Consider the following 12,734-nt stretch of genomic DNA (forward strand, 5'->3'; position numbering starts at 1 on the left):
GAAACATTATAATTAATAAGGTCACTTAAATATGGAAATACAATTACATACAGTGAGTGTAAAGCATGTTTCTATTGATGGCTACAACTTATGGATTTTAGTTTATTCTTTAAGCATATTTGACACGCTATAGTTACTAACGTACGAGCTTTCCCCGACTAGGTTCTATATGGACTACATTCTAGTTCATTTTTGTTATGAATATAAATAAAAACAAATGCCAAATGAATATTTGCCAACAATTCATAATTATAATCCACTGTTGGTCATAACGTGTATACATACGTGGAGCATGGTCAGCACACCTCTATTCAAAACACCCACTCGATAACATGTCTTGGTTATATTGGAGGTCATGTCATGTCATTTATGTTGTGTTATGTTATGTTGTGATGCTACTGTATGTTATTGTAATTAGACCATTATAATTTTGATTTTTGATCATAATCACTGAGTTTTAAATTTACGGAATGTCAATGAGACAACAAGTTGTATTGTCATTTTTGTCTCCATGCTACATCCGCTATCATATACTCATTATTCATATCATTATTGACGTCCCAGTTGTTTTTCCACGTAGCGCGGACCATACTTCCGAAATACCACCTAAATACACTTGATATATCTTCTCTATCAACAAGACTTTTTTTCAAATGAAGAGGAATTCTGTGTCACTTGATACGCCATGCTGCAATTAAAGCAAATACGAAGTATTTGATATTAAAATGCTGCGATAAATATTGGAGAAAAATGCACAATATCAACAAATAAACCATGCAGTTAGAATCCTCTATGGCTGTAAATTTTATCTTGGATATTCAAGAACACGATTTCGGACACCAAGTTTCTCATATCCTACGTGTGTCCAGTCCCTATGACAGCCAGACAGAGTGACAGAAATGTACACAAACAAGAACCAGAACCTTCTAAATAAATATAAACTCGAAGTTGCATGAGCTTTGTTCTGTATCGTATTGGCCTCGGCTCGGTCCAAATTGTACCAGGGCTGTTTTCGTCACGGTTGTTGGATAGTAGTTGAAGTATTTATTAATATTAATTATTTCCTCCAGTAATGTGCTTCTAATCACCAATTTCAAATTTACCAAGTGATGTTGTACTGCATGGCTGTGAACTATCAGTTATTTGCACGTCTTTTGAATCTTGACCAAACTTTGGTGATGGTTTTGTTAACTTTCTACATACAACGATATTCATACTATACATATTATAATCATTACAATTCTCCATCTTTTTGTATCAATTAATATCCGATATAGAGGTGGGAATCTCATTTATCTAACACCAGCATAAACTATTTGCTAACTTAAAGGTATGCCTTTCATGGAAATACTGTCCTACGATAACACTACTTGGCGAATATGTGAGTCCAAAGCCGAGTCACAGGTATGACATAATAAGTAAATAATGAACAAAACATAGTCAGCTGAAATTGAAAATAATCAAGTGTTTTTTTTGTTTTTGCATCTGGTTAAATGGCCGATATAAGAGGTGTCACTGTACCGGGTCGCTGATGGCGCTGCAGCGAGTTTCAATCTACATAGAATTTAGTAACTTTCAGTAACTTAGTTAATCTTTATTTAATCAACAGTTTAATTAACAGTTTTTTGTTTTGTTTAACGTTGTATGTTTCCCATAACGCGATGCTCGGTTATCTGTTAATTATAACACCGGACTTTGAGTTAATATTTGGGCGTGGTTTAGCAAAAGTGGGTGATGTTTTCATAACTCGAAGTCCGTGACTCAAACAATTCAGTATCTCGGTCGTCATCGTCGCAGCTTGTGTTCTAATTTCAAGTAAACAAACAATGTATTTTATATACGTTGTATGCGACGAACACCGCCCTTTAACCAGGGAATAGGTTTATGTCGTCATCATAGTTAGATTCTAAAAAGCTGAATTATTTTGTATCAACAAAAAGTTTACGACGTTGAGTTCAACTTTCACATTGCAAACATAAATTATACCACCCTGGTCATTTGTTTATTTGTTGTTTTTTTCACTTAGGTTTGAGGCACATTTTATTTGGCCACTACGTAGCTGTTTTGCATGAAGTAGCGTATGTGCACAACAAAAAGGAGTGAAGAAAAACAGTATATTGCACTGCCAGGAACAGGCGCCATCACATGTTGAGTTTGTCTGAATCATGCCAAATTTAAATAACTTAGGGGGTCATTTTTCAGCTGGAAAAATAAACAAAATGGCTTCTCAATGAGAATGTCGTCATAATCTCGATGTTGTTCATTTTTTCTGACTTTCGTACTGGCATTTGTACTTTTAAAGATTCTGTCACATTACTCTGTATCTGCCGCAAATCTTAGGTTCTTCGTCTAGTGCCAATCATCAGTACGACGTGTTTTTTTCTGATTTCTGTCCGCTGAGTCGTCGATTTACGGCCCTGCTGCTGCTAGTGCATGCTGCTTTGTGTTGTCATTTGACCTATTATTTATCTTCAAAATTCATGACGAAAACTCAACTAAAATGAGTTCAAGAGAAGTCATTAATTTGAGATTCAACCAAGACCAGGGTAAGTTTAAATGCGTATCCGAGAAATGGGCTCTTTTGTTATATAACGTTATTGTCACTAGCATGGCCACCCCCCCCCCCACCTTGGGGTATAACAAGAAAAAAAAGAATATCACAATATATATATTTTGATATTTACGTCTGAATTTCTTAGATTGTTATCTGATTTGAATCGAACCAACATCAAGACTAGACACTGACTTGTTTTGTAGGTTGTTTTGCCTGTGCCATGCAGAGTGGAGTTCGAATATATAATGTAGAACCATTAGCAGAAAAGTTACATCTAGGTAAGAGGAATTACTCAATTTCACAATGCAATCAATTAACACAGTTAATAATGTAACATATTGGGATTTGTTATACTTGTGCTGTATTCCAGGCACTGTAAAACCATTTTATTTTCAATGACATTCAATTTCACTATTTTGAGCATATGCATATTGTAATTTGACATGATCATGTGAATTTAATTCAGCATAGTGTAAATAAGTATATATGTAATATGAACCATCAAAATGTGCAGGCACTTTTGCATTATACGCCTGATTTTGCCACTATACCTTCAGTGATTACATGTTCATTTGTAATGTGCATATTGTTTGACCAATTGTTTCATGAACTGAATATTTAATTACCTGTATGTACCAGTACCGGTAGTTAGTACATCCATTGAAATATGGAATATTTTTTTAACAGGAGTGTTTTCATTTCTATTCTGCCCACAGTGCCTTTATTTCTTGACAAGAGTGTTTTCATGCTAAACTTAATTTTCAGATAGCGATGAAGTTGGCAGTGTTGAGCAGATTGAAATGTTGAACCGAACTAATCTAATTGCAATCGTAGGTGGTGGTAGTAGACCTAAATTTGCTGACAATACAGGTACACATTTATTATATCGTTATTATTCATCACTTAGAATATAGCACATTAATATTCTTCCTGTTTACTGCTAATTCATCCCTGTCCGAAAACAAGGACTTATACCTCTGTACATCTACATGTCAGTGCATCTGAACCTGTACTTCTGACTTGCCTCCACTGATCAAATTCAAACTACACACACATCATGTCAGACTGACTGTCAGACATAATATGTCTTTACATTCATTTCATAATTTGATTCAAGGTGGCCATTTTGGATCAAACATTTCCTCCATTCCAGAACCAGATCATGGGTATTAATGGATGGATTTTATTCAAACCTGGTACATGCGTTATTTAGTCTGATATCAAAAGACTTTGATATATGTGTTTAATTTATGGATCAGATTCTAATAAGATGAGCTTTTTAAAAAAAATATGTTCAGATGCCTCTGAATTATCTTCACACTCACACATACATGATACATCATTTTATGTAAGGTATATGCACATAGATTATTTTAAAATCTGGTTCAATTTGGCTGACTGGTGGCCATTGTAGTCCAATCATTCTGTGATGTCATATGTTTACATTTTTGACAACCATCATATGAATGTGTGATAACAAATGTCACCCACTGATCAGCACTGGGTTGTGATCTGCTTTGATATCATTGTCTGTGACTTTTATTAACAGAGACACATACATGTATATGTTTATATTTAATAACACATGAAGCCAACAATGCTGATATTTATCTTGGTGTGTGAATGACTGGTTCTTGTCAACCAATCTCTCAGCATGTGTACATGAAATGTGACAATTACGACGATCTATATACATAACATGGAACACATGTACATATACATTCCTATATAACGTACTGTAAAACATGTCTTTTTTGCGAGCATGTCTTTTTCGTGAATTTAGCGAGAGAATTGATTTGCCGCTAAACAAAGAAATCAACAATGACATAAGAGATTCGCTAAATCAACATTTCGCTATTACCACGATTCGCTAAAATTGCATGCCGCTTTTTCAACATGTTTTACAGTAATCTTACAATGAAAATGTGCACTTATTTTGTTTTCATTCTTTTGTAGTTTTGATATGGGATGATATTCAAAAGAAATTTGTCTTAGAATTGACATTTCCTTTGCCTGTAATTGGAGTACGGCTACACACGGCTGGTAACAAGTAAGTCTTCCAAAGTTTATACGATTATGAAGTAATTAATGCATTCTACTGTACATGATTTTATGATTGTTTCTCTTAGTAAACTGGATTGTTTAATTTTATAGGATTGCGATTATACTTGAAAAAAGAATCTACGTTTACAGTTTTCCAAATAAGCCAGTCAAGTTATTTTCCTTTGACACAAGAGAGAACCCTAATGGTTTGTATGATTTGCATTCAGCTTGTGTTATTAAAGTCCTTAGTCACATGACTCACTTCATCTCTGCCATTGCTTGCTTGTAACATAATAATACTCTTGTGCACACATGTAAATTTGAATATATTTCGGGAATTTAATAAGGGATTCAATAAACAATGTTCCAATATATGATTCTCCCATTGCTTCCTCCTCAGTTAGCCCTAAAATGTTCAACCCAGCAAAATAGGTGATTTCCTGTTGTACTTCCTGTATTATGGTCGCTCGCAAGTGTTTTATTTTCTCTACCTAAAAGACCAATTTAGATTTTTCTTATAATAATTTAATATTGCTTTGTGTTATTGCAATTGATTTTCATCAATTTACTTCCAGGTTTATGTGAAATAAGCTGCAGTACTGAAAATCCCATCCTTGCATTTCCTGGACATAAATGTGGAAGTTTACAGATTTTTAATTTAAATGCTACAGAGCAAGGATCCTCATCATCACCCATTAATATAAGTGCACATCAAAATGAGATAGCTTGCATTGCTATCAATCAGCGTGGCAACAGAGTAGCTACAGCTTCTAAGAAAGTGAGTCACTATTTAAAAGAAGTTAATTGTGATGATTCACAAGACATTGCTGCGTTACATTTTATCAGATGTTAGTGAGCAATTTGACAAGCTTATCTATAACTAAAGTTGATAAGTCATTACATAGTGCAATTTAGTCCATAATGTTTCTGTAATTTTTCTTGTGGGTTTATTTGGGGTCCAAGCCATCGCAAAAAAAATAAACTAAATTTGATCGGTCTCATGGTTTTGCTGCCACTCTGGATTTTCATCAAAAATGGCAAAATGTTATGAAGTTAGCTTAAATGTAATAATTTCATAATAACTGCATGCAATAATTGCTATTTACAAACTTATTTTATTGTTGATTAGTATTAGAGCTTGGCCGAGTTGAATTTTTCAAGATATAGGTTAAAATATGGATAACAAATTTCATATAGTAATATAAAGTACATGCCCCTTACATTGGATGAGTGTATGGTTTTCTTTTTAAAAATGTCCTTTTTCTTGCCCTTTTTTCAGATTGAGTTGTCCACTTTGTAACATAATGATGGTAACTGAATTCACTGTTAGTGAAATAAAACATGATGTCGTTTCTCGATGTGTGGTTTACTGTGCTTCAAAACTGATAACAATCAAAGCAATATGAGTGTAAAAAATTGTAGAAAAATACATAAAAGTGTGGAAAATGTTAGGAACAAATTATACATTCAGAAGGTTAAATTGCAACTCTGAATTTGTTCAGTAAAAATGTAGCTTCACCTTCTGAAGTATATGCTATAACTTGTTTTCTTATATTGTCATCAGGGAACCCTAATTCGTGTTTTTAATGTTCAAGACTTGAAAAATGTCAGAAGTGAACCTATTGTGGAGTTACGTCGTGGTGCTGATCCAGCAACACTTTACTGGTAAGTTATATAGCCTGTTCTGGTCTTTGAAATCATCCCTTGGTGGTAATATTATCTTTGGTCATGATGTGTCATAAAAGTTTACATCAGTCAGCAAACCACATATAAAATTATACAAACAAATATACGATTTCTAATTGTTCTTGAAAGGTAAGAATTCAGTCACAATAAGGATCTTGCCAAGCCATTGTGTTTTTAGATACAGTACTTGCTCTATTAGAAGGGCTTGTAAATGAACATTTGCATATATGGTATACTGGATCATTAAAATGACATTTTTTTGACAATAGTTACAGTTCTGTCATTTATGTGAGTGCATGTACTACTAATATGGTATATAAAAAAAAAAATAATGTAAATGTTTTATATACCTAGTGCCTAAAGCCTGGACACAAGTCAAGTTCCTGAGTGCTTTATATACTACCCTAATTAATTGACCAAATACTGAGTAGCAAACAAGTAGTAGTTAGCAAGGCAGTAGTCAGGAGTTGGACTCACAGTATATTCATATACTGTTTAATAATGTCTCTCTAAATAATATGAATTAATTATATTTCACATAGCTGTACACTGTTTATACTTTATTATTTACAGTAGGTTTATTTTTCAGTATTAACTTTAGTGCCGACTCATCTTTTCTGGCTGCATCCAGTGACAAGGGGACTGTACATGTCTTTGCTCTCGGAGATACAACATTGAACAGAAGATCTAAGTAAGTAAATTTACTACTAGTATGTCTGATAAATCCTGTGTTCAACCTTAAAAGTAGTTCAGCAGCCAGTATAACTAGGGACTGTCATTTTTCTGATTGATTACATTTTCAATAATTTTATATTTTTTAGGTTTTCAAAGATGGGAAAAGTACTAGGCCAGTATGTGGAATCACAGTGGGGCTTGGCTCATTTTACAGTTCCTGCGGAATGTGCATGTATATGTGCATTTGGGTCTGCTTCATCTGTAATTGCTGTATGTATGGATGGAACATTCCACAGATATGTCTTCACACCTGATGGCAATTGTAATCGAGAATCTTATGATGTGTACTTGAATGCATGTGATGATGATGCTTTTTAATCTGTCTTCCACTTCTGCAAGTAAATAGTGTTCTATATGTGCCTCCCCAACAAAAAGAAGTCAGGGTTATTACCAAACGCTTCAGCGTGGTATTAAGAGTTTGTTTTCAGGGGTGGGTGATACCAAGGTGGGAAATGGATGCACATATGGGGTTAATTCCTTGAATTGCAATATAGAGGGTTCAGGCTGAAATACAATATATAGTGTTTTCATGTTTCGTCTGATATTTCTGTGGTATTCTGCTGCTGTAAGTAATGCACGATTTGTTCCGAAATTCAGTATATTGTGTGTATTCCAGGGTTATTCGTTTTTTGCTGAAAACACCCCTATTTTTTAGTGGCAGAGTTTGAATAGTCTCACTCCCACTGGGAAATCTACATTGTTGCTTGAATGTGAGTTAATTAAACACATTTTCCAGACCGGCGAAAGAGTATGCAACAGCCAATTTTAACAGCCTGTCACGTGATTTTAGTCTGAACGTCAACATGAAGAGGCTAGTTCATTTTACGCAGGAGTAATTGGGAGTAGAATATGTGAGGGATAGTATCAACAGAGATGTGTATAGTGAAAAGTAATATCTATCCTTCATTTACATCTCTGAGCATTTCTGTTTTAGTATATTGGTTTGAAAATGTTGAACTTGCATGATTTGCAATGTGTTTTTTTAATGGGACTCCCCTATTGATCGAATCCCGGGTTTGAACGAGAACGGCACACCACGTGATTCGTTTGAATACAATGCTGATGGCAAACATGCCGTGTTACTGCGGTACTCCACTGACGGGATGACTTACTGCATGCTACAACTTCGCTTGTGATGTTGCTTGTTAGCCATGGATTACATGAATCTTGATTACCAGTCAAATGTTGCTCATTTGACGTTGGTAATCTTTATTTGGAACTGAGTAACTTCCTGGTACTTCGTACTATGATAAAACTCAGTCAACATACATCAAGTTCTCTCAATCGTAGTATTCCATGTGATGTACACCTAATATGCCAAAAATGTTGCTGAACGATTTGAACTGAATAAAGATAGCAAACGAAAATGTGTTTACAAAATAAAAATACTTCGGTTGCCAATGAAAACCGGTAAAAAACAAGCAATATGTTTTCGGCTGTTATCATGGAAGGGACATGAACGTGAAGCTAACGTCTGTTTATAACTAAAACCACAGGGAGCCCAGGAACTATAATCAACTGTAATACGCAGTCTCTATGAGCGGGGGGGGGGGGGGGGGGTTATCGGCTGGTATCTAGTGTAAGAAATAGACTATTTCCCGCTCATAAACACTGCGTACTACAGTTGATTATAGTTCCTGGGCTCCCTGTGCTAAAACCGGGCACCTTATACGAGGTTTGCAAAATAACATGGCAGTCATTAGAAGTCACTTTATTTTATTGTTAGGACGTATTCAGCCGTTAAATGTATAATTTCCAATCGTTTTGCGATAGTATTTTCTAGATTGGAAGCAGCATTTACATTTTATTCAAAGTTCAAAGCTGCGTTGGGATTCCGTTGACAGTGGTAACAATGTCGGCGCCGGTGATCTCTTACCAGTGCGCAACGTAGCCAAAATAAAAGGCATGATCATTTGGGCACTGCTATTACAAGACTTTGGCTGTTGCCATGGTAGCGGTGGGTCAGGATTGTTTTTCCAATTAGTGATGGTACGACCTGCCTGTCAAGTATGAACCGTGACAAAATCAGCCAAGCCAAAAAAAATCACAGAAGAGTTAAAAAGCCATTCCTGCTGAACAGTTACTCTAACTTCGGGGTCAACTTTCTCATTAATGAAAAAAGATATCAAAAATTCAAATAGTAACTTTTTGCCCACACTCCAGCCGAGTACAATGAGCTATGTCTGAGGTGTTGTATCACAGGGAGTTGGACAAACTTGTGTATTTTAATAAATTATTGAATAATAAAATGTTATATAACTTTTCTTTTACCCCCCTCCCCTTCCTGGTATCTATTTCAAGTATTTTTGTCAGGTTCAAATCGTTCACCAGCATTTTTGGCATGTTAGATGTACATCACATAGAATACTAGGATTGGGAGAACTTAATGTTTGTTGACCACCTGGAATCTGAGTTTCATAAATCTTGAAGGGCTCTTGGAAGATCCACCCGCTGCCTGGACCCGCAGTAAAATCTCCGATTAATATGGAGCCGCAACCATCAACATCGATATACCATGAGGTTTCTGCTGGCGACGTTGCAGCGTTACTCAGTTCCAAATAAAGATTACCAACGCCAAATTAGCAAAATTTAACCGGTAACCAAGACTCAGTCTATCCACGACAAGCAAGCAACATCACAAACGAGGTTGTAGTGTGCAGCTCACGAGTCAGCGACGACCGATTTCAACGAAAGTCATTCCGTCAGTGGAGTACCGCAGTTGCACGGCATGTTTGCCAATGTACAGATCTGTGGAGGAACTTTTAACTTCAACATCAACCGTGTATCGTAGTCGCCCAGTTTAAGTTCTGGTTCTGTCGTGGTCCCAACTAAAGGGCGACAGTCGTCGTGTCGCGTCCTGTTCGATATGGGACTCACAGCGACGTATACAACGCGTGTAAAATACATTGTTTATTTACATGAAATTCGAACACGCGCTGTGCTACGACCACCGCGCTTAAACATCCACGAGTTATTTATTCGGACAATGACTTAAATTAGACGTCTGATTATTTTATTTTCACACGTACAGCGACACGCGTTCTACACTGACAAGCGTTGCTAGGTCGCAGCACTGTCTTGGAGCATATTAATGGGCAATTGGGTTCCCCGATCTAAATTTCTATCCCGGTTTGTTGCACGTTCTTTTTTTAATATGAAATAATCAAATATGGGACATGTGTATAATAACAGAACCCCACACCCTCCCCGTGGCTTCGCTCGTGAAAGTACGGCAGCAGGATACACCGCATCACTCGTGAAAATAACTTCCATACGCAATGAAAGCCACGGGGAGGGTATCTGTCATAATACTTCATTATCACTGAAAACATTTTTCCCCTGAAATAAATTCCAGTGAATATGCCATTTCCCTCATACTATATTGAGACACAGCGCAGTGAAAATTAGATTCACATGTAATGCTTGAAAACATGTCAGCAAAAATAAATTAAGTGAAATGCTACGTGACTTCATAATAGTTGGAAATGAACACATTACACCCGACCCTACCACTCCATATACAATGTAAACTACACCCCAAAACATCCTTTCACCCACAGTTACTACCGTGTTTCACCAGTGTATTCTATTTGACGTCAGGAGAAATTGAAATAAACAAATTAATTATAATTTCAGCGTCTAGTTGACCACTGATTAAATAAACTACCTCGTCTTTATGTCAACTTGCAGTTATTCATTGCCTACATCAGTGACTTCAAAATATATGTTTCAATCCCAGGAATTTCACTCGCTGTTAATTGCATGGGAGTGGCAGTCTTTAATGAATTTCTATTGTCATGTCAATTTCTTGCGATTACTCGAACATTAAGCTGTAACCACATACCGCCTAGGTGCTGTAATTAAATCCTGGTGTAAGCACCATATGAACTATGAACAATGCATGTGAAGCCAGCTGTGGGGTATATTCAATCCTATAGATTTCTCATTGTTTGGTAACTATTTGCTGCAAATGCAGCAAAAATCAATATAAAAAATATTACCCACACAGTATTCTACAGGTTACTTGTTTATTGTTTATTTCTGACAATGTGGGAAATTTATGATTCAATTCTCTGACGTTTTTGTTACGATTACATTTCTTGTGGTTCACTTCTGTGCAACATGGTCTACAGTTCAATGAAGAACCTAAATTTCATAACGTCTTTTAACATATACCTCATATGTTGTGTGTTTGAGGTCACACCACGGTAAAATTGTAATTACACCTATAAGGTGTATGATAAAACGTTATGGACTGAATACGGCTTTTGACGCCCGAGGTAGTGTGGCGAACGCGAAAATCGTACAACTGCAGTATCCAGTCCATAAAGAATATAGCAGTATGGGTCCTGTACAATTCCATTTGAACATACACTTATGTGTACACATAAAAATGAATGGTGGTCATTGATATGGAACCCAAATCAAACACGATGCAGCCCAGTGACCACCATCCTTTAAATAATCAACACAGGTAGCATGACTTGGGTGATTTCTGATCATATCGAAAATATTATTATACAACTACTAGTACCAAAAATATATCTGCATTTGTTCCAAAATGTATCTGTTCTAATTCCATGTTTGAATTTTTTTATTATCTTGTGTAGACTAAATGACTAACATTGAATGCATTCCATGCTATTGACATTGCATTTGATTTGAATACTCTCTTTTGATTTTTAATTATTTTGGGTTCGAATAAACACAATTTTCTACTGGCTACAGGTCTTGATAAAAAAATTTCAAAGAATTGGAAAAGATTATGTGGCTTTGTTTTTTGAAAGGTGACAAAAGTTAGTCCTGGCATTCAAAGAGTTAAGAACAGCTGGGAAAAGTGTCATTCTTGAATATTCTACAGTATTTGATACAATCTAGTTCTAGTGATGCTTCTTGAAAGGCATGATGACTGTTGACCATTATTTCTTCTTATGCAATAATTTGTGCTCAGTCATTGCCCTTTATTGATTCAATTTCGTAAATGCATGTATATATATATTATTAGAATTGCCATGTAAATAGTCACAAATATTTAATAAAATACAGCTAAAATTGAGAGTGAAATCATTTTTATTTACAAGTCTGTGTGATGTGTTTTTTGGTAGAGTGTAGTATAATGTTGACATGCGGCATTGTAGAGTGGCATTTTTCATTATTATATTATCATGTTTTACTGTTAATTACTGCATTACTACCATTATTTAGTGTCTTGTGCACAGACCACAGTAGGTTTTATTGCCACATTTAATCTCCAGCCAGACACTCAAAATGTTAATACTAGTAGTAAAACTGGAATCTACTGCCCTCTGTGGTGTGGTATAGAGGGGATTGGTTGTTGTTGGATGCAAATGCTTTTTTTTCCCTCCTGTGTACATGTACAGGTGGGTGGATGTGTCAAATCATTATTTACTCTTCATAAGCCATATAAATAAAAACATTGTTTGCTTTATCTGTATTGGAGATTTGCTTCTAGTATAGCAAATACAGTATTATTTATTATCTTTATCAGTGGGATGCAATCACAGTTTTGCTTTCAAGTAACTAAAAGCTATGATTGAAATGTAGGTGGTCAAATATGTCAAGAAGTCTCAAGACTCTGTTCTTTCGAGCTAAAGGTGAAAGCATTCTGCTTTACGGAGCTGAGACCTGGACACTTACCAAAGCAATGGAGAAAGACCTTGATACACACGTTTTTGCGTCATGCACAAAACATCAA

At 35.7% G+C, this 12,734-nt stretch overlaps 1 protein-coding gene across 1 annotated transcript; it reads left to right on the forward strand.

The window, feature by feature from the left end:
- Positions 1 to 2,206: 2,206 nt before the first annotated feature.
- On the forward strand, positions 2,207 to 7,927 carry LOC100375044 (WD repeat domain phosphoinositide-interacting protein 4-like). Its single transcript, XM_078013091.2, has 9 exons — positions 2,207 to 2,546; positions 2,758 to 2,832; positions 3,320 to 3,424; positions 4,511 to 4,604; positions 4,709 to 4,803; positions 5,173 to 5,375; positions 6,162 to 6,262; positions 6,873 to 6,974; positions 7,105 to 7,927. Exons 1-9 carry the CDS (start codon positions 2,501 to 2,503, stop codon positions 7,334 to 7,336), a joined length of 1,053 nt encoding a protein of 350 aa, XP_077869217.1. The 5' UTR covers positions 2,207 to 2,500; the 3' UTR covers positions 7,337 to 7,927.
- Positions 7,928 to 12,734: the final 4,807 nt, after the last annotated feature.

Source organism: Saccoglossus kowalevskii, chromosome 6 (assembly GCF_978046115.1).
Source record: "Saccoglossus kowalevskii chromosome 6, keSacKowa6.1, whole genome shotgun sequence".
NCBI classification, from domain to species: domain Eukaryota; kingdom Metazoa; phylum Hemichordata; class Enteropneusta; family Harrimaniidae; genus Saccoglossus; species Saccoglossus kowalevskii.